The sequence below is a fragment of the Alosa sapidissima genome, chromosome 4 (assembly GCF_018492685.1).
Source record: "Alosa sapidissima isolate fAloSap1 chromosome 4, fAloSap1.pri, whole genome shotgun sequence".
NCBI lineage: Eukaryota > Metazoa > Chordata > Actinopteri > Clupeiformes > Clupeidae > Alosa > Alosa sapidissima.
In genome coordinates, this window is record NC_055960.1 from 10,521,468 (window position 1) to 10,547,714 (window position 26,247).

The 26,247-nt window shown below is 43.2% G+C and overlaps 2 protein-coding genes across 7 annotated transcripts in view; one reads left to right on the top strand and one right to left on the bottom strand.

Annotated features, from left to right (window-relative positions):
* Positions 1-15,762, bottom strand: rbpjl (recombination signal binding protein for immunoglobulin kappa J region-like). 2 transcript variants are annotated; one of them, XM_042088166.1, is made up of 12 exons: positions 15,227-15,762; positions 13,653-13,764; positions 10,409-10,543; positions 9,882-9,952; positions 9,630-9,745; positions 9,199-9,373; positions 8,513-8,650; positions 8,276-8,388; positions 6,428-6,568; positions 5,074-5,229; positions 3,881-3,984; positions 1-1,171 (listed from the first exon to the last, which is right to left on the bottom strand). In XM_042088166.1, the coding sequence occupies exons 1-12, from the start codon at positions 15,270-15,272 to the stop codon at positions 895-897; spliced, it is 1,584 nt and encodes a 527-aa protein (XP_041944100.1). In that variant the 5' UTR covers positions 15,273-15,762; the 3' UTR covers positions 1-894. The 2 variants fall into 2 exon arrangements, with proteins under 2 accessions (XP_041944100.1, XP_041944102.1); XM_042088168.1 differs by having other exon boundaries at positions 15,078-15,762.
* Positions 13,433-26,247, top strand: part of matn4 (matrilin 4) — a 20,206-nt gene continuing 7,391 nt past the window's right edge. For 2 of the 5 annotated variants that reach the window (XM_042088153.1, XM_042088156.1), the window contains exons 1-14: positions 13,433-13,699; positions 17,322-17,449; positions 17,758-18,324; positions 18,527-18,649; positions 18,818-18,940; positions 19,485-19,607; positions 20,070-20,192; positions 20,593-20,715; positions 21,173-21,295; positions 21,778-21,900; positions 22,364-22,486; positions 24,177-24,299; positions 25,228-25,350; positions 25,832-25,954. In XM_042088153.1, the coding sequence (XP_041944087.1) occupies positions 17,374-17,449; positions 17,758-18,324; positions 18,527-18,649; positions 18,818-18,940; positions 19,485-19,607; positions 20,070-20,192; positions 20,593-20,715; positions 21,173-21,295; positions 21,778-21,900; positions 22,364-22,486; positions 24,177-24,299; positions 25,228-25,350; positions 25,832-25,954 (1,996 nt within the window). In that variant the 5' untranslated portion in view covers positions 13,433-13,699; positions 17,322-17,373. The remainder of the gene's footprint in view (positions 13,700-17,321; positions 17,450-17,757; positions 18,325-18,526; positions 18,650-18,817; positions 18,941-19,484; positions 19,608-20,069; positions 20,193-20,592; positions 20,716-21,172; positions 21,296-21,777; positions 21,901-22,363; positions 22,487-24,176; positions 24,300-25,227; positions 25,351-25,831; positions 25,955-26,247) is intronic. The other 3 variants (XM_042088154.1, XM_042088155.1, XM_042088157.1) reach the window with 3 other exon arrangements.

Sequence of the window (26,247 nt, forward strand, 5' to 3'; positions counted from 1 at the left end):
ATTATTTGGCGCATACAACTCAAATGTCTGGACACGCAAGATAGATAGACCTTTTTTACTCTCAGATGATTTATTGATGGCAGCAGTGATACTGTAAGTTGTGCTCGTATCCTATCCTATGATGTCCTATCCAATTATATCCATTTGTTCAGGAATTCAGCTAACTGGTATGTGTATCTGAAGTGCAGAAGATATTGCTTTGGGGACATGCCAGGCAGCCTCAGCCAGGGTGATCTGCACTACAAGGCTGCATTGTTCTGGGGTACTGGCCTGCTGGTCTTCCCAGGTCAAGCGATAGCTATCAGAGGCAGCTGGAAGCCAAGAGCAAAACAGCACAGCAGCCCCCTTGGCTGAGGCTCTCTGAGTGTAATTGCCCCTGCCATCCAATACTTTCAATAGGCACACAGATAACAAGGGCAGGTGAAGAATGCCAAACATGCCAAACATGCCAAACATTTGGATTGTACGGAATACACAAAAAATGCAGAATGTGATGGAATGATTTGGTTATTACTCTTTTATGTAATTTTTATCCATACTGATGCCATGATGATGATAAGAATGCATAATCCTTAACTGACAGATTAATGTGTATATGACCATCAATCACATGCAAAGACTTCAAACACATAATAGACACATGGATCCACATAATTTAGGCACCCGTGGTTGTCTTTAAGATTATACAAATCACTGTGTCTAGATGTATGGCTACTGAATAATTATTACATTCATACAACTTACGGTGGAAACTGTTACTCACCCCTGGCATGTAAGTGTCTCACACACTCAAAGGGTCTCACACACTCAAAGCATCACACACACTCAAAGCATCACACACACTCAAAGCGTCACAGACACACTCATAGCCAGATGTCTCTGCATGGCGCTATATTAGCTCTGCATGAACAGGTGGAAGTTGGTGCGGGTGAACTCCTGGTGGATGGTGTCGATGAGCGTGTCGGAGTCGGCGGTGTGCTCGGCGCTGGGCCGGCGCAGCTGTGCCGGGGCGCCATGCTCGGGGGTGTAGGTGAAGGAGAAGGGGCTACGGTAGATGAGACCGTCCAGTCGCAGCAGGGACAGCGGCACGGTGATGGGGCACCGGAGCCACCGCCACTCCCCGCTGAACACGGACACGTCGGGCACCACGCACAACATGGACTTAGGGCTTCTGGTTGGACAGGAGAGGAAGCAGTAAACAGGGAGGGATTAAAACGTGACATATTTTAATCAACCAGGTTCACCCACACCAATTCCACCTATACAGTACGGTGACATACTGTATGAGATAATAAAATGTAGTAGTATTGGGAAAGAGAAGTAGCCTGGCGGGCCATCCTATATCATTGAAATGTATAGTCTGGAATCGACCCATTCACCTCGCTTAATCCAAGGGGCGGGCAGAGAATTGTCTTTCAAACTGCCTAGGCATGCAATAGGCCAGCGCTACGACCATATCCATATCCGGTCGGCAAAACAGCAAATACATCCTTCTTCGAAAGGAATGACTTAAGTGCATTGTGTTGCTCAACTTTCAAAGAAAAGCACAAGTCCAACTCCTCCAAAGTTGATGCCAACGCCGATTCAAACAACCGCTCTTCGTTTGCCATAGCCACCTTCCTTGTTGTTCTCCGTCGCAGGACTGTCGTTATCCTGTTAAGCCCGCCTTAAGACTCTCTAACAAAATAGAGCGCTGTGATTGGATGATGTCCACGGCGTCAGCCAATAGAAATCCCTATGGTTTGATACTAGACGTACAGGCTGAGCAAATTAATTTGCCGCCGCTAGGGTGCGTCTAGATTTCTAGGCTAAAAGAGAAGAGCAATGGTCAAAATTGAGACTTTTTTATTTTTACATGGTCACATCAAATGATCCACTGGCCATAGCTATCAACCATTCAACAGCAGAGTTCCATTTTTATTCTATTCAGACAACTCTGAATGGTTCTAAATGGGTGGCCAAATAGGTCAACGCCTCTCAGAGGTGTCATGAAAGTGTCATGTCCTCATCCTTTACAGTCACTCTCAGTGTAAAACAGATACATTTGAATTTAGGGGCCGTTTATACGAGAACGATTGCGAAGGAAGATGACAAAATATTTTATCATAAGTGCCTTTTGTTTACACGCCGACCCCGCCATCAGGGCTTGAAGACGCAAAAATCTGAAGACTCCTTCCAGAGTGTAGAGTTTTGAAGACGACCCGGGTTGCGTCTCCGTCTAAACGGCTAAACCAAAGATCCTTGATTACCTCTCTGGCTAAACTGTCAAATTAGAATGTCTGCGCGTGACGTACCGGGTTTCTTTCACACCACCACCCAGCGGTCTGGAATGCATATCCAATCGAATATCACATACTCTTGCGTAGAGATTTCCCCCTGAGAATGCTCGTCTAAACGCGAATAAAAAAATGAAGACGAGACGCCACTTCTGCGTCTTCTCTTTTCATCGTCACCGTATAAACGTAGCCTTAGTAATTCAACTGACTCTTTTATCCAAAGCGACTTAACAACAATCAAGATACAATAAAGGTACAATAAATGTACAGTGCCACTAGGATATTGTTAATGCAGCATTTAGTACTACTCACATAGAATAGAATACACCAATAGGTGTCAGTCAACAGATTTATTGTCAGCCTGTTGTGAGCCCTTAAGCACTTGCCTCCCTTGCTTAAGTAATTTTCAACCAGCAAACTTAGGCTAAATCTAGCTAGCTTTTCTACCAAAGTGGTTCTGGCTGTGTTTACGAGCAATCTGGCTGGCATATACCCTCCTGCCTCTGCACCTGATTGCTTCCATGGTGTAGATGCATAGCCCATTTTCCCTGTTAAAGATCTAAACCACAGCAGCCCTGTTAGAATTGCTGTTAGGTTCGCTATCAGGATGGCGCCCTGAGGCTGTAAACTCCCACCCTGCTTACTCGTTGACACTTTGACTCTCCCGTGCGGCTGGCAAAGGTTAAATGACCTGTGAAAAGATTTAAAGAGCTCCCTCCAGACTACTATTCGTCTGGTATTTTTTTTCCCTTTCTTCACCAAATATGGCTAGTCTTTGTTCTGCTTCAACTGCATGGCCAAGGGTTTGTGAGTGTGGCCAAAACAGAGTACTGCCATCCTTCTCGCGTTTCATTCTGATATATTTGAAAAGATTTTGCCTGTAATTCCTGGTATGTGGGCCAACTTAGAAAGAGAAGCACTCATATCCCACACGGTAATTTCTCAAGGGTTCCTGCAGTTTACAAGGAGAAGGGGCGGAAGTGATAAAAATGTGCAACAGACCTCTTTAAGTGCACACGACAAGACTCGAAGTCAGACACCAGAAAAATTCACCTGGGCTGAGTGATAAAAATGTGTTCACTGCTTATGAGAGTCACAGCAACTTGTTGCAGCAAGTTTGCTGTTACTTGTAAATGCATGTAATGTTCTCTGTCTGACTTGAGAGAAATATGCACTTCAGAGAAAATAACCAGCTATTTAACAACAAATGTCTGTAGCCATATTTTGTACCAAACCCAAACTTGTACCAAGTTTTCTCATGACATGAGTTCTCATATTTTTATCTATGGCGATTTCTAACTGTACGTACAGTTATAATACATATCTAATCATATTCCAGTTGTAAGGGATAATGTATTGTCCATGAATCAGAAGCACAAAACCCATTGCTATTGACAGCGGTCATTATTTTTTTGCAATGGTCATTATAGAGATTTATCGGACCTCAGAGCATTGGAAAGGACCATTCATGTTAATGTAACTTCCTGCAACATTCTGAAGAGCCGTATAGAAAGTACTAAATAATTAATGATGAAGTATAAAGTTTCAAAGGAAATATATAAAGGACACATAAAATGTGTATGGATGTCTAACCGAGATCTTACCTGAACATTGTCTCTGCCTCCACATCTCCAAACCAAACCTTTAGGTGAGGGCCAAAATTTTCACCATTCAACTCCAGCATGGCTACATGGCCTCCCCCATTCAACTAGATTAAAACAGATGGACAACAAAAAATAAACAATAGAGAAAGGTATTTTCCATCTCGTACAAAATGACTAAGCACGTTCTGTGATTGTATGGAGGATTGAATTGGAAACAAAACAAAAAATGTCCTGGCGAACATCCATCAGTCATCGCCCTCTGTAATACAGTTTTTTCTCAATTGCTTTGACCTGCTTAAAGAAACTGGGATCCACTTGGTCTTCATTAACACAATGAAGACCAAGTGGATCTAGAAAAACTGTAACGCAATTGAGAGAAACTGTAACATTTGCAGTATAGTACATGAACACGGGTAGCCGTGGCCTACTGGTTAGCGCTTCAGACTTGTAAACAGAGGGTTGCCGGTTCGAACCCCGACTGGTAGGCCACGGCTGAAGTGCCCTTGAGCAAGGCACCTAACCCCTCACTGCTCCCCGAGCGCCGCTGTTGCAGGCAGCTCACTGCGCCGGGATTAGTGTGTGCTTTACCTCACTGTGTGTTCACTGTGTGCAGTGTTTCCCTAATTCATGGATTGGGATAAATGCAGAGACCAAATTTCCCTCACGGGATCAAAAGAGTATATATACTTATACATTCCTTCATGTCTCCACTGTATTTGGATCATGGACTTTGAAGTGTTGTGGTCCGCTCCTAATTTACACATAACGTCCACAATAATATGGTCACAGCCATGACATTTCACAAAATGTGTTAAATTGCATGTTTTTGAGAAAATGGTGAAAATGACAGAGCAGAGTTTGACAAGGCGGCGTTTTTTGTTTTGTGGTATGGAAGAGCACATCACAATGGTGACTGTACATGCTTCAAGTACAGCACATCTACCACCAAAAAAGCTTATAATTAAATGGTGGACAGGTGGCATCTAGTTAGAAAATAGTATTTTCTATCTCATGTAGATTTTAGTTTAACATTTTCAACAAAGATATTTCATACAATGCCATGTAGCATGATGAGAATTCTCCTAGTTAAGGGGCCTTCAAGTGGCCTTGTCATGCTCCATACTAGGCCTTGTCATTACAGGAGCATGCTTTTTGTGTCCCTATAGGCCCCTAATCTCCTCCTCTGTCCTCACCTCCAGCGCCGTGATGACAGGTACAGGGCTGATGGAGCCCTGGCTACAGGTGAGACTCTCACTGAAGGTGTACTCCACCGTCTCCGTCCCGATGATAGTCCAGCAGGAGCCGTCGTTTAATAACTCTCTACTCCGCTCTTTCGGACATGGAGAAGCCTGTGCAAGAGACAGCGAAGAGAAGTAGACATGGATGGATTGATAGATAGATACATAGTTAGACAGATAGATAGATAGATTGATAGATAGATTGCACTCGCACAAAAGAGAGGGATATGGTGAAAGACAAAGCCATCACTCCAAAAGAAACTGCAAGTGAAGCATTTCGTTTGTCTGTGATATTCACCATATTTGTCCCATTGCTCACTCCAAATTGATATTTTGACACTAGGGGTGTAACGATTACCGGTATAATGGTAAACCGCGATAAAAATGTTGACAATAATAATTACCGTTTTCATTTCAAATATCATAATTATCACTGTTGATTACCACGGTGTGTGGAAACCGTGTTTTTAATCCTTCCCAGCTTCATCCGAGCCTGCTTTTGACATACAGTAGGCCTGGTACAATGGAACAAAACTGGTACCCTACTGATTCTGTTGTCTAATTGATGGTTTTAACTACGATTCGGATTAGGCTACACCTGAGGCGGAACTTTTTCACCGCAAAATGTGCACTGTATCATGTACTGTAGCCACTCTGCGTCTTTTTATGTTCGCGTCCACATTAAATCCATTCCACGTCCGCTTACTTTGGTCTCACTCATTGCATCCAAATAACAGAAATAGCAAACTCCCAAGTTATGGTAGGGTAAGTTAAGCTATAAGCACATAGCCAATTAAACATGAAGAAAAAAGTGGGACACTTTTTGAAACTATTTCAGCTTGTGTAGGCCTACAGTATCAGTGCTTTCTGAACATATTGAACACACTTTTAGAAATACCGTGATAATACCGAAAACCGTGATAATTTTGGTCACTATAACCGTGAGGTTAAATTTTCATACCGTTACATTCCTATTTGACACAGGTCCATAAATTCCATGAATGTTTCACTGACACACGTCTCACTATGCCTAATAATAGGTTTCTCTTCTGACCCTTTTCTGTAGCCAGTAATTTCCGCAGTTTATGGAAGACTATGCTTTTAGCTGAAGTTTATACCACCCTAACAAAAGGGACTCAACATGAAATAGGTCCTGTAGAACATGCTAGAATGGTTTACAAAGCCACATAATATTTTAACTAGTTTAGAAAGAACTCTTCTACTCACTAAAAGCATGACTGTGGAGGTAAATGCTGCATCTGTCTTTTTCTTGTGGAACACTGAATCATGGATGGCTTGTAATATTTACCTGGAACTGGATGATTTTCTCGTTGGAGAGACACAAGTACATCTGGTTGTTGTCCTTGAACTGGAACGCACACTTGTGCAGCTGAGAGACTGGCTCGTCCACGTCCAGAATGGCATGCTGCTTATTGACCTTCCGAATGACCTTCATAAAACACAAAAGGGTTATGGGAAACCTCACTTTACGGTTCTTTAGAGATGGGCCATTAAAGGAAATAGAAAAATAGCACATTCTTTACGGGTCATACTTAAAACTTTATTCATATCAATTCAAATGATATGAGAGAAGTTTGTCCAAGATACACTGATGACTTCATAGACAGAGCTATTTTATCACATACGTCGTAATGCCTTTGTTCATGCCAAGAAAATGAAAGATTGTTCGTGTTGTGCACAGACTGATCTTGAAAGCTCTTTTCACAAGGACACTTGTGTGACACTGTTGGAATAAAATTATGCATTACATAGCACAAAATGTGTTCTGTCTATGCAAAAAGGTCTGTTACACTTGGCACCAAATATGGAACATCTGCATGTGTATATACAGGCATACCACTTGCGAGACTTGAAGCAGTCTATTACATGTTAGATGGCCCTGAGACCACACTAACTTGCTACTTCCACAGTTTTCTCAGTGTACACTGTCTAATTAAGAATGGTTGTGCGTAGACCACCAGACACGGGATTGGCCTTGAGGGGTACCTGACTCACAGATGCATGAACTCACTCATATACACCACAGCCTGGCGGGCCTTCTGCTTCTCTGGTTCACTTCTCATGACTTTCAATTGTAATGCAAATACTGTCCACCTGGCCAAGACCATGGTGAACTTTACATACGAAAATACTCTTCTGCTCTGGAAACTGACCCATCAGCAATTTGCTTCACCCAACAAAAAAAAAACACACACACAAAAAAAAAGGTGCACATTACCTAAATCATCCTGTGTTTTATTAGAACACCACTGTGGGATAGATTAAGTGTTATATCAGCAAATATCCAGGTGGGAGAAGGCAAAGGGACCTCCCTAAGAGGTTCCAGCAGGGCAGACGTCTACATAGCTGCAAGCCTTAAGACATCTGTGATACAGGCCAAAATGAACACTAAAAAAAATACTAAAAATCCTTATTTTTATAATAAAGCTTGAAATATTGTACACTTGAGTCAATATTAAGCTAAGAAGCAATTCAATCTGTGTGTACTGAACAAAATCTGTACAGAATATTTGCAAAAGCTTGGCTGGGTGTTATGCAATATTTCAGACATTGGAAACCTTAACTTCAACAACAACCCTGGCACTGTGAGAAGGCAAATAGGAAGAGAAGAGAAGAGGAGAGAAGAGAAGAGGAGAGGAGAGGAGAGGAGAGAAGAGGAGAGAAGAGAAGAGAAGAGAAGAGAAGAGAAGAGGAGAGGAGAGGAGAGGAGAGGAGAGGAGAGAAGAGAAGAGAAGAGAAGAGAAGAGAAGAGAAGAGAAGAGAAGAGGAGAGCAGAGAAGAGCAGAGCAGAGCAGAGCAGAGGAGAGGAGAGGAGAGGAGAGGAGAGAAGAGGAGAGGAGAGGAGAGGAGAGAAGAGGAGAGAAGAGCAGAGGAGAGAAGAGCAGAGGAGAGAAGAGGAGAGGAGAAAAGAGAGGGGAGGAGAGAAGAGCAGAGGAGAGAAGAGAAGAGGAGAGGAGAGGAGAGGAGAGGAGAGAAGAGCAGAGCAGAGGAGAGGAAAAGAGAGGAAAAGAGAAGAGGAGAGAAAAAAAGAAGAGAAGAGAGGAAAAGAGAAAAGTACAGACAGGGCACTACAGTTTTTGTTCACTCAGGGAATGAGAATGTGGCTGCTGTTGTGTGATGTGTAGCCAAACACTACCATCGGAGGCAGAGACACTCCAGAGTCCGTGCAGACTAGCTGTACCACACAGCCATAGCAGATGTAGCCCTCACACACCGAATACTCCCCATGCTCTGACGACTCGTCTCCCACTGCAAATACAGACAGACAATGTTACTGGCATCATGAAAGAGTTGTAGTGTCTTTGGCTATTAATTCAATTTGCAGCCATGCATGGGAGATAACTTGTCACTTGAGTTACTTGACTGTTCCCACCTAAAGTGATGGTGAAGGCAGTCCACTGTCTGGCACTGGCCACAAACGCGCCGTCCTCCACAGCCAGGTACCGTGTGCTAACTGTCTGAGAGCGCAGCCGGTTGAACAGGGAAACACGAGATCCTGAGGAAATGCACACTAAAACAGACAGAGGAGGAATGGCATTGGAATGGAATGGCATTTAAATGTGCTGTACGACATATAAAGTTATTCACTCACACTCACTCACACACACACACACACACACACACACACACAGACTCAAGTGGAAGGCGTAGCATGACAAATACATATGTGCTTCCTGTCCTGTTCCTGAAACTGCGCAATGTCCGATCTTCAGCAGTGCTGTGTGAAATTCGACGTCACCTCACTTGTGATCGCAGCTGTCAAACACTTATGGCACCTCTCTCTTTTACCTCTGCACTGCCGAAGTCAACAGAAAGTATGCCTCTCGACTGTGTTCCGGAGTCAGGAGGTCAAATGACTGGACTTGTTGACAGTGGCAAGCTTGACCTCTGGCTGTGATCCCTTTCCTATCCCCGCCATACAAACAGGCTCTCACACAGACACACACACACATACACACACACATATGCACACACAGAGGCGCACACACAGAGGCGCACACACACACACACACACACACATACACAGAGAGAGAGAGACAGACATGGCTCATTTCTCACAGTCAGCATTCTTCATGGACTGTCTCTTCTGCGACGGCTTGGAGATGACTTTGATCAGCCTGCTGTAGAAAGAGCCCACCTCTAGCCCGTTGCTGAAGAAGAGCTTCAGGACCAGGCGGAAGTGTTTCCGCTTGTCCGTGTCCGATATGTACAGGGTCTTAGCACAGGCAAACATCTAGAGGAAGTAGAAAGAGAGAGTGTGTGTGTGCTTGTGTCTGTACAGTATGTGTGTGTACGTGTGACTAAAACCACGTCTCCCTAGGGTCTGTTGACTCTGTCAATACTGCCCTCAAATAAAAATGCAATTTAATCTAGACTGGGTAAATATATCGCCCCGTCTTGACATTTACTTTCAAACGACGTCGATGTGCGTTTGCCTATAAAAGAGCGTCCCCTTTAACCTTGATCTAGTGCCGTGTCATGTCTCTCACCCTGTTATCAGACTGCTCCTCAAAGTTTAGCTTGAAGGTGTCTGCCTGGGTGCCCTCCGTGCTGTCTAGGCTCATATATCCGCAGAGTCGACAACTGGCCTCCCCGAGTCCGGTAGCTGAGGGGGACACGAGCAGAGCAACCCTGAATGATGTCCGTTCAGTCATTGGTAAGGGAGAGGTGAGAAATGCACTGACTGCAAAAGACTGATGACTTGTCTACTTTTTCCACCTTTGAGTGGCAGAGGTGCTGACCTTTCAGATGCTCCTGTTTGAGTTTCCAGCCTGATCCGCTGAGGTAAACACATGGCGGGGGGCAGAAGAATCTATGGGACAGACGCAGAGTTTATTTACCGCCTTGTTTTGCTCTCTCTCTCTCTCTCTCTCTCTCTCTCTCTCTCTCTCTTTTGCTCCATGACCATCGTAGGAGGCCTTGAGGCATGTGGGTGGACAGTGGTGATGTGTCAGTCCTCATCTCACCTCACCAAAGTGTTGGCCTGATGGTATGGGCCTATAGCGAGATGAGGTGGGCCATGTTTATACAGTGGGGCTTTACCGCCATGGTTTCGGAGTGTGACTAAGGCAAGGTTCACACATTTCTCAAAAAGGATTCCACTGCAGTATTCCCACTTGACTCAGCAACCCAAGGATTATTGACTGGTGTATAGAGTGGTGTAAAAATATATAGCCATGGGAAGACCACACACTCACAGGGGAAGAGAGAGAGAGCGAGAGAGAGTGAGAGACAGAGGTAAAGAGACAGGCAGAGAGAGAGAGAGTACCGTTTCTCATTGCCATATGACTTCTGTGCCACCCGGGCATGGAGTATGCGCACGGTCTGGTCTGGGTGAAACTGCAGGTACTGTCTCACAGAGTCGCGGGTGATCCTGGGCACTGAGGAGAAACTCTGGTCCACCCTGAAAGGAACACTGCATCATTAAACCACCACAACACAGGACATTTGAACTAATATACAATCATAAACTACTGGATGCCTATAATTCCATCGGGATCACAAAACATGTTTCTATCTATCTATCTATCTATCTATCTATCTATCTATCTATCTATCTATCTGTCGATCTATCTATTTATTTATCTATCTAATGAGAGTTATGAATTTGATTATATCTGAAACTTGCTTATATCTGGTGATGAATACTGAGAACAGCAGGTGATGAATACTGAGAACAGCAGTAGAATATTAATTCACTGATTCTGTGCCTCAGGCTGATGAAAATAAATGTAGTAGCTCGGATTTTCATTTCAGGTCTTTGCAATATTCATATAGATATTCTTTTAAAGTAATACATCTGTAAATGCTTTCTGTCTGCCTTTCAGGCACAGAGAGGGGTTTCTATTCACTGGATACCTTCCTTTGAGCCACAGGCACTCTGGGACTCAGGTTGCTATGATGACATTAAACACTCCGCATGGGGTTAGTCATATACAATCAGACGCCTGAAATGGTTTTCCGTGGTTATGCGATGGGCTCAGCTTCTGAGGGGTAAGTAGCACAGCACACGCACCCGATACCATGTCTGTCTGGCCTAGCCTGGCCATCTAGGCTGGCTGAGTGAAATAACACCGTCCCGACCAGACGGTGACAGAGAAGCTACCAGGAAGCCTGGCAGCCTCACATGGCTTACATTTGGCTCTGGCCCTTGCAAACACATTCCATAACGCCAAGCGCAGCTCTCTGTAATGATGCAGCATTGTAAACACACACATCATTTCTTCCACTTCTCTGCCGTTCTGAGCTTTTTTTTAAACGTTGCAAAATGAAAAACAGAGACCAGATAACACCACCGTGCCTGTCTTTTTATGAAATTATCATCAAATCTGTTCTTCAGATCAATAATGTGATCAATAATGTGAAGTTCAGGTGTCACAATATCATGCAAAATGCATATTACTCATTTAAGGGTCTTGTAAATAAACACTGGTAACAAAGACAGTAACTAAGGATCAGAAGACCCACTTCCAAAAGTCACCATATGGTGAACATTACAAGATGAGTCCTACTGTGATCAGAAAAACAGCACTCTCTGAAAGCTGAATGGAGTGTGGAGCCCCCACCCCACCAGAGAATGCAAAAGATTGTGTGAGGACAAACCTCCCCCCACCCCAGAGAAAGCAGAAGATCGTGTGAGGACACACACACACAACCTTTGCCCATCAGACAATGCTGCAGGATGAAAGAGCAGTGGTTGAAGGGTCACTTCAGTTGCTTGACCCTCCAGCTGGCGCAAAACGTGTCAGGCAGCAATTCAGTTTTACAGCAGCCTCTACAGTAATGTAGGCCTATCAACATTATGGTGATGCATGCATGCCACTTAATCCTTTTCATTGCTCCTTCATTACAACTGTGCATGATAAAAAAAAAAGTCAAGTGTATTAAAGTACTGGCTCTGTCCTTGACCAGAAAAAAATGGAACATTTCCTGCCAATGTAAATTTCATAACAAACAGTGACATTTCTAGAAGCAGTTATGGACACCCATGGCAGATGGGGATAGCAGTGAAATTAATTTGTAGAGAGGTTTTCGGAAAAAAAGTAATTACGCAACAAGAATTAATTGAGATATCTGGGAAAACAAATTGTTATCGAAGATCGCACACCCCCTCCTGCTCCCACCCCCACCCCCCTTGGGAATGACAATGGCTTATTGGAGAGTTCCTTTATTCTTTTGTCTCCGCAAAATCACTTAGTTTCCTAAGAAATGGGCTTCAAACTGAGTTAATCTGTTTCTATTTATCGCTAGCATTTTTAGGCTTGGAATATGGTCCGTAATGTTCTACATGTCAAAAACGGGAAAAAGACAAGCAATCACGAACAAAAAGTGGTTAGTGGAAAATGCACTAGTCTGCAGGGTGCCATTTTGCGCATGGAGCAGTCTTAATTGTCTTTGGCACCGCAGTGCTGTGTGTTTCTCTAAGGGCCTGTTGGACGGTGGAGGACTGGTCAATGAAAGGCTGCACCATGCTGCTGCCCAGCTACAGGCGATTCCTTCACAATAGAGGTGAACTAAGGTCTTAGATTTGGGAGAGGATGAACAAGCACTGACGATTCATGATTAACTGAGACTGCGAAATTTGGGTTGTATAACCTTCCCCTTCCCACTGTCACGACATACAGATGCCATGTGCATGCCATTTGGAGAGACTAGAAAGACCATAAAACATCCGTTTAAAAGCATTTCCATACTTCCTTCCTAACCATGGTATTCTCGATGATGTGAAAATGGTTGGCTTATGTGTGGAGTGAGGGCTCAGCCAAAGCACTATGCTTGAGCTGTCTGTCCAAACACAGCTAAGCAAGAGGTTTCATTTGGGATTTCCCTCCAGGGGTCAGAGGGTCAAGAGAGCAGACCTGATGGCATTTCACACTGGGAGCACGTCAGGGCAAAGACGCTGAACCACTATGGTATGTTGGGGGTCTAAAACAAGAACTTGTTCTGAAAGAAAGACAGCATCTTAAATATATGTTCCTCCGTTCTTGTTGATGTTTATGGTGTGCCAGTTGTAGTTGTGGATCAGGTATTAGGCTATATGTAGGACTATAAATTTCTTATGTTGAAATATTTACATATGGTATTTATATTTATTCTCAACATAACATGTATATTATAATAATAATATAGCCTAATATTATAGGAGCAAAAGCCTGTGCTCTCTGAGACTGCATCTTGTTGGATCTCTGTACTGCCCCCCCCCCCCCCCAAAAAAGTCAAAGTCGTCCTGCCCTCACGTTTCACTGGGGGTGGGGTCTAGATTTTTAAACATGGTTCTAGGATTAAATACCTGTCCAAACTCTTTGCCGTTCACTCCACATCTGAGCAGCAACTAAGTTAAAACCGCTCTCTGAGGAGCAACTTTCCAAGTAGGTTATTCACACAGAGAACCACTGAAGATTTGAGTGTGAGCATCAGCATTCACTTGATACATTTGGAGGAGCTGGATACCACCTCTGACTCTCACTGGACTCGTTCTAACGGAGTTTTGCGCGTGGACGACGTCTTGTTACCTGTCCCATTCAGCAGAGCGCAGTTCTGTTCTCTGCAGCGTGCCCAGGTGAGTTAGTGAACTCCCAGGTGTATACAGGTGCGGGACATCAATTGTTTCCAAATGCTGAAGTTCTGCGAAAGAGTCACAAGAAAGTTATGTTAAGCTTTGTTTTAAAAAAAGTATAGCCCTATTATTATGTATACGGAAATGTTTTTCTTGTTGTCAAAGTAAATTACATTTTTATCGCACACTAGCCGATTGTTATACCTTAGCCAGAGAAGAGTTTTTGAAGCCTTTGATGATACAGTCTCAGTTTAATAAGTTGGTCTGAAATTTTTTTTTTATTAAGCGCACCTAGCTAATGTTATCCTTGTCTATCCTGCTACCAACATTTCAAAAGCTTATTTTACTGCTTTCACAACATATTTATTGTGCTAATTGGGGGCATAAAACAATAGGTCAGCTATTCTAGTTATGGGTGTTTGTTCAACTCCGGGCCTGCGAACTTTTAGAAAATTAATTCTATCTAAATTCTGTCTCATTGAACATTATTGATTGACGCATTCATTTGTCTCGTAACAAAGTATGAGAGTAGCCACACTGGCATCACTTGGGAATATTGTTAGTCAGTCAGTTTACGTCCATTTACGTGAAGGTGACTCTAGGTTGAGATATAGCCATGGATATAGCCCAATAATGCTTTTCAAAGCATTGTGTGAAAACGAGAGTGGCATTTCCCCAGTTGTATATACAGTGACATAGGCCTATTTTGGTTTTGCAATTAACTACTACTTGTAGTACAAATGTGTAATTGTAGAAAAAACGTTATACAAACGTTGCAGTATGAAGCGGCTACAATGCAGGCCATATGGGCTTGATTCAGCCTATAATTTAACTCATCAGCAAACATTAATCTCTCCAACATTTAGCGCATGGCGTGAAAACAATGGTTCATTGTGTATTCCACGTTTTCTTCCCGTTCTTGATTCCGTTTCTGTGTTATTGTTTGTTGTTTCTAAGAGAACTCCGTGCTGCTGAGAAGCATGTTTGGGGGGGACATGTGCGGGTGCACAGTGGCAGCCTGGAGTTGTGTGTGTGTGTGTGTGTGTGTGTGTGTTGGGGGGGGGGGGGGGGAAATGCTAGCGGTAGCAAAGCCCACATCTGCTTTCAATCCATCAGTAAAAAGAAGCATGTTTCCTCATGTCAGAGTGGGAAAGCTGTCATTCACATTTTAACCAGAGACATCTCTATCTCTCTCCCTCCTATCTCTTATTTTCTCTCTATTCATGTCATCACTCACATTTTTAATCAATGCTCCATGTCAAACTGTTTAAATGTTTACACTATGATTCTCCCCATGGAGATGATTGGGGTTGAGCTTATTTGAAAATGTTTAAACAGCTTACCACAGGGATACTGTATGGTGTAAGAGTGCTCTCTATACCTCTTCTAGCGTCTTGCCACAAGCCAGTGCTGTTCATGGTCCCCCCTGGTATTCACAGGTGCTGTCATTCACCGACCCAATGTACAGACTCTCTTCTCACTCTCAGTGTCCCTCTGTTCAGCCAGTAGTGTATATGCAGAGCCACTCACCCCTTCTACTGTCCTTGGTAGAATCTGGAACCCTGTGATCCTGCATCACACTGGCAGGAAAATCCACCTCAAAACGTGTTTTTTTTTTTTTTGACGTGTCAGAAGAGCACAAGTTAGAAAATCACCAAATGTCTCTCTCATCTGTCTGCAGTTGAACCTATTCCTGACACAGAGTTTGTGGAGAATAAAGTAAGGGGGGAAAAGGCAAACATCCACCACTTCTCTGAACCAAAAATCTCTTTTACGGCTTCTGTGGTGTGTCTGTGTTCTGGTGTCTCTTGCCATGTGACTACGTCGCACCCTCCAACCCCCCACCTCCTGTGTTTGTTTTCAGAGATTGTCACCTGTTGAGTTCTCACCTATCCACACTCTCTGCAAACACTCTGAAAGATATGACGCGACTAACCACTACTGGCCACACAGGTGGAGAGCGAAGACAGTCGTTGCCTGGCTGGGAGAGTAATTGTGATGGGGCACGTGTTTAAGGGCCTCTTAAGAAGCAAACAAGACCAACACCTGTATTATGTATTAAGTTACCAGCAACAAACTCAGCAAGCTGCACTTCCTGAAAAGTCCCCTTGGCCAGGAATGATAACTGACGGTTTACTGCCTTCTCCCGGCCTCCAGCTTGATGGAGGCATGGAAGTTGCATTACCGTCTATATTCCCAAAGGGGGAGCTCTGCCATTTGGAGCCATCAATTTTAACTTGTCAGCAACATGTGCTCTTTAGTTTCTTAAGGTCTGCAATGGATGAATACAGAAAACATGCTGGTCATGACATACCAGCCACAGGCAAACAATTATTGTCCCACCCACCCACGTACACTGACTATAAATGTGAGCTTTGGTACAAATTATAGGGGCTAGTTACGGGATGAAATAACAGTGAACTATTCAGAGGAAACCCTTGGTGGTTTTGCCTAGTCTTGCTGACTATGTTCACATATTCCTGAGTTATATTGCAGTTTCTCCCTTACCTTCACCAAACACACAGTTCCTTTGGCTAGCCGTCGAGCTAAGCAGTAGGCCTTTCACTAAAATTGAAACATTAAGTAAACATAGTAAATGGCGCTGCATGGGTTCTTCTCAGTGTTTAATTCTAGAGTGTATATATTGTGGTGACCCGTGGTGAAGGAACCTGGGAGCTGAACTGGTGTGTAGGGGCTGGAGCACACTGGGCTTCTTTGTGGTGGAGGGACACATACGGGCATCGAGCCAGGCTCTGGTTACAGGCTGCTTCAGTTGCTTCCTGAGACAGGCCCCCGAGTTATGTGCCGGGGTCTCCACAGAAGGTTGTAGGGGCCACGGCATCAAGGGGGCCACTGCTTTGAGAGAGAGAGAGGCCGATCTGTGCATCTATTTCACCCTGCTGGCTACCGTACTTTCCTTTTTTTCACTCACACATATTCGCTTTTTTAACATGTCAGTGTGGACTGGACATACTCAGTTCACTGTCATTCTAGCATGTTGTCAGGTTAAAACAAATGTGCTCTGTAAAGTGACACGTATGGGGTTGTATATGCAATACATTACATGTATACATTAAATGAATTTATTGTTATTAAAACCAATACATGGTTTAATTATACTGGGAATTTCACCCCAAGTTCTATAAATTATTGAGTTGAGATCAGAATGGAAAGCCTGAGAGCCTACAGTGCTGTCCAGCTCGGACAGAGCCAGTGACAACATCTTTGGGAGTTTTTCAACTCTTACTCACTGAGAGAGAGAGAGAGAGAGAGAGAGAGAGAGAGAGAGAGAGAGAGATAAACTGTCGCAGTCTGACCAAAAGGAGAGAACAGCCTTTTGTTATGGCTGTTAGATCTGACAAGAGGTCTTTATGGAAACACTTCCCAGACATTGTTATTTTCCAGCAATTACCTCACGTAGTGTTTGAACTCTTTTGCCTGCGGTCATATGAGGGCTTCAGGAGCAGTTTATTCCCGCTCCGTGGGCGTCTGACAGGAATGGCTTCTGTGCAGCCTAAGCCATCTGTTTGGCGTCGGACGTTTTTTTTATGGAAGGGCTGGCTAAGGAATGTGCCGGTGCTTTAAGTGCACATTGTGACCTGGAGCTCTTTTTTCCCCCGCGCAGGGCGGTTTGAATCCAGCACAAGACTTCAGCATCCGAACCCAGAGGTCTGAACATGAGAGCCCCGTTGACCTTGGCGACTGTGCTCTTCACCCTGGCAGTGGTGTCAGAGGCCAGACCAAAAAAAGCAGGTCAGCCAGACACAACCACACCACACCACACACTAATGCTTCCACCAGGACCATAAACAGATTAACGCTATTGGATATCATTAGGTCATATGAAAATAATCCAATATCAATGAAACTGTAGTGTACTATGAAACACACATGATACAATGACAACTGCTCTCAGTATTTTAGCATCTTAAAATACCTTATTGTGACTAATACATTTTATTTGTCTGGGATCCAAGCCACAAATTGTCATCTTATCCTTCTGAGCTTATTCATTCCCCCATTGAGTAATGTCTCATGTATAAACCCTCTCACATCTACAGCCGCTAAGGAGAAGTGCAAGTCTGGGCCAGTGGATCTCGTCTTCATCATTGATAGCTCGCGCAGTGTGCGCCCCCACGAGTTCGAGACCATGCGCAAGTTCATGATCGACATCATCCACGAGATGGACATCGGGGCGGCCGCCACACGCGTGGGAGTGGTGCAGTACTCCAGCCAGGTTCAGAACGTCTTCTCGCTGAAGACACACACCCGCCTCCCGGGCATGGTGAAGGCCATCAACGAGATCATCCCGCTGGCGCAGGGCACCATGACTGGCCTGGCCATCCGCTACGCCATGAACGTGGCCTTCTCCGCCGAGGAGGGCGCCCGGCCCGACGTGCCCCACGTGGCCGTCATTGTGACCGACGGGCGTCCTCAGGACCGCGTGGCGGAGGTGGCCGCAGCCGCCCGAGAGTCGGGTATTGAGATTTATGCCGTGGGCGTGGCAAGGGCTGACATGACCTCCCTGCGAGCTATGGCTTCTCCTCCATTTGAGGACCACGTCTTCCTGGTTGAGAGCTTCGACCTCATCCATCAGTTTGGCCTGCAGTTCCAAGACAAACTTTGTGGTAAGAGTGCATTTTCATCCCCTTCCAGTGTCCAGAGATGAACTGACATTGTCCTGTACTATTAGCAGTTTGTGTTGCATGTGACTGCAATATGACTGTAGATGCAAAACAACTGGACATTGTTCAACCTTCATTGTCACAGAAACACTGTTCACAGAAAAGCATTTCAAATGGGATATAAAATGTGTTTATATATGTCAAGGAATGGATCTGTGCTTGGACTCTGACCATGGCTGTGAGCAGATCTGTGAGAGTTCACCAGGCTCCTACCATTGTCTGTGCATGCCAGGCTACACACTGAATGAGGATGACAAGACCTGTACACGTAAGTCGCCTTGCATTATGGGAAATCCATGACGGTCAAATAGGACTTAGCGGTCTATGTCACATGATTGTCAAAAATATTTAAAAAATGGTCAGAACTTTCACCCACCCACAAGTGATATTGTGTCCAATGAACTGCAACTCAAAACACATCTGCATTGTGTTTCAGCAATTGACCTTTGTGCTGAGGGGAAACACGACTGTGAGCAGATCTGCAACCCCACGCCTGGTGAATTCACATGCTCCTGCAACCCTGGATACACTCTGAACAAGGACGAGAAGACGTGCACAAGTTAGTGATGGCAACTAAAGGGAACGACTCATCTTAATATCACCAATTCTACCTAGAAGACACACACACACACACATACACACTGTCCACCAGTGTACACATGGGTACCTTAAACCCATGGTCAGGCTTTTAGCTTGCTAACTAGCTAACATAATGGCAATAACAGTAACGGCTGCATTAATGGCATCAGGCATGCCAGATGTCTCATATTATTTTGTTATAAATATGTGCATGTTTGCTCAATAATATTGAAACTTGTCCACAGGCTCCACTGTGTCAGTTTGGTAGGGTCAGTTATATAAAACAACAAGGGCTCTAGCTCTATTAAAAATTGACATATCCGTGTAAAAAAGTTAACAGCCCCCCCACCCCCACAATTTCACTTTGTTTTGACCTGAAACTGCTTTATTCTTGGACATCACTGGTCTTTAGAAGTTATAAATCTGCAGACACCTTGCTGGACACCTGTTTTGGCACCTGAAATATACCAGTTATCTATACATTTCATTCACTAAACCCTCCAGACATTTGCATTGTGTTCCAGTGATTGACCTTTGTGCTGAGGGCAAACATGATTGTGAGCAGATCTGCAACCCCACGCCTGGTGAATTCACATGTGCCTGCGACAAAGGGTTCACCCTGAATGAGGACGACAAGACTTGCACAAGTTAGTGATGATGTGGCCAAAAAAAAGCCAATTTCCCACTGGCTGAACTAGAGGTGGCACAGGATTAGTTTTTTGGGGTTGGCTCTGGGCTGGTGGTGGTTCTTGGTAGATCTGAGGGGTATAGCTGAAGGAGAAAGGGTTTAGGTTGCATCTGAGTTCAAGGCCAACTTCCCAATACTGTTTCAGGTATTTTAGATCTTTCTAGGAATAATTTATATCTATAACTGGATGTGTTTAATGCAAAGAGAATAGTCCAAATTGATAGAGAACCACTCGCACGATAGTGACATATACAAGGGAACCTAATTGCATGACATTTAACAATATTTTCACAATAAACATACATGATCTATATTATTTTATCTGCCCTGGGAACATATTGACCTCTATTGGCATTTTAAATACAAACTCATTTCTACATTTCACTCACTATACACTTGAGACATTTGCATTATGTTCCAGTGATTGACCTTTGTGCTGAGGGCAAACATGATTGTGAGCAGATCTGCTACCCCACGCCTGGTGAATTCACATGTGCCTGCAACTTTGGATTCACCCTAAATGAGGACGACAAGACTTGCACAAGTTAGTGATGGATGGGCACTAGGGAATTAGTGATTTTGTTTGATGACTTGTCCTCCAATGAAGCCATTGCTACCTTGGACAAATGTACAGGCTTTTAGCTTGCTAGTTGACTAACTAGCTAAGAAACTAGATGCAACAACTGTAATGGCTGCATAATTGGCAGACAGCTTGCCAGAAATCTAATATTTCATTTGATAGAATGCATGTTTTGCTAATGTTTTTTACATGTCCAAAAAGTTTGTAGGTTCAATCAATTGGGCAACTCAAAATTGGCTAATCAGTCCAAAGACTAGTTTCTGAGCGTGAACACAGACTTAAGTAGGTTGTCACGCTTCAAATACATAAATTCCCCAACAAATTCATGCACCTCACACTTTTAGACATTTGCATTATGTTCCAGTGATTGACCTTTGTGCTGAGGGCAAACATGATTGTGAGCAGATCTGCAACCCCACGCCTGGTGAATTCACATGTGCCTGCAACAAAGGGTTCACCCTGAATGAGGACGACAAGACTTGCACAAGTTAGTGATGATAGGGCCTAAAAGAGTTTTCTGATGTTTATCACTAGTAACTCATTCTTTAAACACACACACACACACACACTGTCCACAAATTGGGAAATGGCTACTTTCAACACAAATCTGGGCATTTAGCTTGCTAATTAGCTAACAAGTGGCATGCAATAACTAATGACTGCATTATTGGCCTTAGACATATCTCAATTTGTTATTTCTGTGGAAAACAATTGTATGTTTTACCAAAATATTTGGTAACAAAACACAGGCTTGAACAACAGTTGCTCAGGTTCTGTTTAGTAATGTCAACAAAGAATATGGACACCTCTTTTGACCGGCAAAACAATCTGTAATATATTTTTCCAGTGTAAGAACCAGATTGATATGCCTAGCTACTTTGAATCTAAAATATATCCAGACATTTCATTCACTATACACGTCAGACATTTGCATTATGTTCCAGTGATTGACCTTTGTGCTGAGGGCAAACATGATTGTGAGCAGATCTGCAACCCCACGCCTGGTGAATTCACATGTGCCTGCAACAAAGGGTTCACCCTGAATGAGGACGACAAGACTTGCACAAGTTAGTGATGGCAGGGCACTATAGAATAACTGATGTTTTTCACCAGCCATTACCCCTTGCCACACTCAAAACACACACACACACACACACACACACACACACACACACACACACACACACACACACACACACACACACACATCACCTTTCATTGAGGACATAGATGCATTGGAAACATGTTTGGCCTTTTAGCTTGCTAAATAGATCACAACTAATAAGTGTAGTGGCTTCATTAATTACATTAAGCATGCTAGAAATTGCAAATTCAGTTCACTTGAAAAATATGCAAGTTTTATGTTTATTTTAAGCTTTTCTCGCAGCTGCAAACCTTCAGTCAGGCAATGTCATATCACCAAAGAATAGGACTTACTCAATCAGGCTAAAACCTATTGACTGGGTGGAGAGACCTTAAAAGCATACAGGCTGCTAAACCCCCCTAATTTCATTCACTATACACGTCAGACATTTGCATTGTGTTCCAGTGATTGACCTTTGTGCTGAGGGCAAACATGATTGTGAGCAGATCTGCTACCCCACGCCTGGTGAATTCACATGTGCCTGCAACTTTGGATTCACCCTAAATGAGGACGACAAGACTTGCACAAGTTAGTGGTGATGAGGCAAAAGAAAACAATTCATGTTATTCATCAACTATACCTCAGAACACTCCAGGAACATACCAGTAGTCTAGTGCACTGTAGACACATAGTCTCAACCAGTAAAAACAATGACTACCCAAAACACATAGGCTTTTGGCTTGCTAGCTAATAATGCATCAAATGGCTGTGCAACTGACATAAATTAATCTTTGTTCCCTTGTTGACACACATATCAATGATCTACTGATACTTTTTAAATATTTCAAATGGTGCAGATATATGTAGTCTAATACAGTCTCCACCAAAATTGGCATGTTAATTTAAAACCTAGCTGTAGTTGGTGTTCATAATTCTCACTTTCAGACACAGATTTATTCTGAATTTACTGATGAGTGCTGGCCATTCAGATCTGTGATACATCCAGGCATTTAATTCATTTTACACTTCAGACATTTGCATTGTGTTCCAGTGATTGACCTTTGTGCTGAGGGCAAACATGATTGTGAGCAGATCTGCAACCCCACGCCTGGTGAATTCACATGTGCCTGCGACAAAGGGTTCACCCTGAATGAGGACGACAAGACTTGCACAAGTTAGTGATGCCAGGGCAAGAGAATAACTGATGTTTTTCACCAACAACTCTATGTTATCTTAACCATTGTCTCTGGGGGGAATTCTCCCATTCGCGTGTAAATCGCACATAAGCTTTTTTTTTTTAAGCACTTCAGTTAAGCACCTCTGTATTACGGGTATTCTCCAATTCCCGCTTTTGTCACGCCCACAGCGCGCAAACTCAAAATCAAGGCGGCCTTATGAAAGAGGCGTGATTTATTTAAAATAGAACCAGACTGATCCACTACCTCGTTAATTTAGGTTGATTTGAAAACGTGGAACGTGGACTTTCTCATTGACTTTTGGAATGCCATTTAAATCCAGAAAGAACACAAACCTGTCTTTGATTTTGAAAACGTAAGCACGGTGAACTGAATAGCGAAGGCCTACAGTAAAATGGTGTCATCACATAGCCTAACAAAAAATTGACTTCACGAAATTTCACTTTTGCTTTCAGGTTTGTTTATAAAGAGTCAAGACGTGCTTGAGGTGTGTAGATCCATAATTTAAAAACTCACTGTTGAGAAAGAAAGTTTCAATGGCAGCTGCTTCTCATAATATCAATTAATCTATACTAACCAAGCTGTAGTAGACTGACACCTGCAGTTTTGAATACAGTAGAGAGACTGGCATAACAATACCAACCTACAAACGAATTAAGAGACAGGCGAATATAAACGCTGCTCGACAATAGTGCAGACGTCTGTAGCCTACTGTATCGGTCAAATTGGAAAGAAATGGACAGATTCGAACAAAGTAGGCTCTGGGATTATGACTTCACGTCAAGTTAAAACTGACTGAAGATGCACAGTCGGTAAGCTCCAATATCCAAAGTGGATGATTATAACAGGGTTTTCACTATTTAACAATGTAGCATCATGGAGAAGGTAATGTCGGGAAATATGCCACCGTGTGACACTATAATGGGGGAAAACATGAAGCTGTATGTATCAGCATATTAAGCACCAAATTTGATACTGTAATGTTAATTTGTAACCTTCTGTGTAACCTACATGTATTTAGAACTAGGCCTACTGCCGACATCGAGCAATATGCTGTTTCACCTTGTAGTGGCGCTCAACCTTAACACAGCCCTCCGGAGTGCGTAGCTGGAAAGGTGCTTAAGCCATGGCAGAATGCGCGTAAGAGTTATATACATAAGAAACGCTCAAATTTTGGGGTTGCTCCTCTCAAAACGCGTAACTCCCTTTATTGCACGTAAATGACAGATTTAAGCCAAGGGCAGAATTTGTGCAGAGTGAAATGCACGTACATAGTTACGAGCTTTTTTTTTTACTTACGCACCCTTACACACATAGGAGAATTCCCCCCTCTGTGCATAGCTAGAAACAAATACACACACTGACATTGTCCATCAATGAAGGCATTGCAACCTTGGAACAAATGATCAGGCTTTTAGCTTGCTAGCTGACTAACTAGCTAAGATAGTACATACAATAACTGTAATGGCTGCATAACTGGTATCTAGCATGTCAGAAATCTATTATTTAATTTAATAAAATGCATGTTTTGCCAATGTTTCTAACATGTCCACAAGTTAGTAGGTTCATTCAGTTGGACAACTCAAAATTGGCTAATCAGTCTGAAGTAGATGGTCACACTTCAAAATTCATGCAGTGCACACTTTAGACATTTGCATTATGTTCCAGTGATTGACCTTTGTGCTGAGGGCAAACATGATTGTGAGCAGATCTGCAACCCCACGCCTGGTGAATTCACATGTGCCTGCAACAAAGGGTTTACCCTGAACGAGGACGACAAGACATGCACAAGTTAGTGATGTCAGGGGACTAGAGAATTATTGATGTTGTTTGATGACTTGTTAGTGGCAAGTTTAGCATTTAGCATGCCCCCCACACCCACACACTATCCATCAATGAAGACATAGCTATCTTAGAAAAAATGTTAAGGCTTCTAGCTTGCTAGCTTTCTAACTAGCTGCTACGAAATCATTGCAATAACTGTATAATATAGTTGCATATTTAGCAACAGGCATGGCAGACATTTGACTTTCTTGATAAACATGCATGTTTTGCCTGTATACTGTATACCATCATTTCCCAAATCTTCTAAGGTCCAGCAGGTATTATCTAGCCTGGTTTCAGTAGGGTCTGGTAACGCTCCATTGGGGAATGTTTCCAATCATAGCATCCTAACTTTGAAATCATTGGTCCAGCCTAACCAATTGCATTGATCAGGGATTCTTAATGTTACCTCCTACTTCGTCACTAACCTTTGCAAACTGATAGTGCCTAATAAACACCATCGGCAACAAGGAAACAATGTACAGTATTTACTTTTGCTGTATAAATGTACACATTCGTTCAGCTCCAATTCTTTGAAGTTTGCTGGCGTCGCTACGCTACTACAGTTGCTTTGCTTCATATAGCTCTACTGCTGCAACTTTCCATTTCTAAATTTGTGATGTCATCCCCTCTGGCAAACTGATTGGTTCCCCATCCTGGTGGCTGACGGAAACGTTGATAAGATAAGCGTTTCCAGACTGATATCTCAGTGAGAAAATGAGCTGAGATACCAACAAGCGAAGCCAGGCTAGGCAATATCACCAATGAATAGCAACTTGTCTTTGCAAAAAAGTCTATCATTCCTGGGTGTACAGGTGTATTGGCACTTCAAACACAAAAATGACCCCAAACAATCCATGCACCTCACACTTGAGACATCTGCATTATGTTCCAGTGATTGACCTTTGTGCTGAGGGCAAACATGATTGTGAGCAGATCTGCTACCCCACGCCTGGTGAATTCACATGTGCCTGCGACTTTGGATTCACCCTAAATGAGGACGAAAAGACTTGCACAAGTTAGTGGTGATGAGGCAAAAGAAAACAATTCATGTTATTCATCAACTATACCTCAGAACACTCCAGGAACATACCAGTAGTCTAGTGCACTGTAGACACATAGTCTCAACCAGTAAAAACAATGGCCACCCAAGACACATGTTTAGGTTTTTCAATTGCTAACTAACTAGATAATGCATAAAGTAATCTTTGTGTTCCCTTGACAAACATATCATTGATCTACTGATACCTTTTAAATATTCCTCAATGTGTCAAATGGTGGGGATAAATATGGGCTAATACAGTCACCACAAAAATTAGCATATCAATTTAAAAACTAACTGTAGTTGGTGTTCACCAATTATTGTGGATTTAATCCTAATTCTCACTTTCAGACACAGACTTAATCTGACTTTACTGATAAGTGCTGGCCCTTCAGATCTGTGATACATCCAGGCATTTCATTCACTATACACGTCAGATATTTGCAATATGTTCCAGTGATTGACCTTTGTGCTGAGGGCAAACATGATTGTGAGCAGATCTGCAACCCCACGCCTGGTGAATTCACATGTGCCTGCAACAAAGGGTTCACACTGAATGAGGACGACAAGACTTGCACAAGTTAGTGATGAAAGGGCTCTAAAGAATACATTATGCAACTTACTCATACACACACAAAGTCCACCAGCAAAGACATTGGTACCTTTGAAGATATGATCGACATTTAGCTTGCTAACTAGCTATGCCGCATGGCATGCAAAAATAGTCACGACATGCAAAACAGTGATGGCTGTGTAAGTAACTCTAGGGATGGCCGAAGTCTTACAGTTTAATTACTTCACAAACATGTGCATGTTTTATTGATATTTTTTAACTTGTCCTACAGCTTCACTAATTCAGTCTAGTAATTTCAG

Bases quoted from the DNA above. Each gene is read 5' to 3' on its own strand.
- rbpjl (XM_042088166.1), bottom strand. From the start codon at position 15,272: ATGCAGGATCACAGGGTTCCAGATTCTACCAAGGACAGTAGAAGGG. The intron at 8,651-9,198 runs GTGAGAAATGAG...TGTCTGTTTTAG, and splicing joins GTCCATGAAGAATGCTGACT to TGTGCATTTCCTCAGGATCT. The intron at 3,985-5,073 runs GTGAGGACAGAG...GTTTTAATCTAG, and splicing joins CTGTCATCACGGCGCTGGAG to TTGAATGGGGGAGGCCATGT.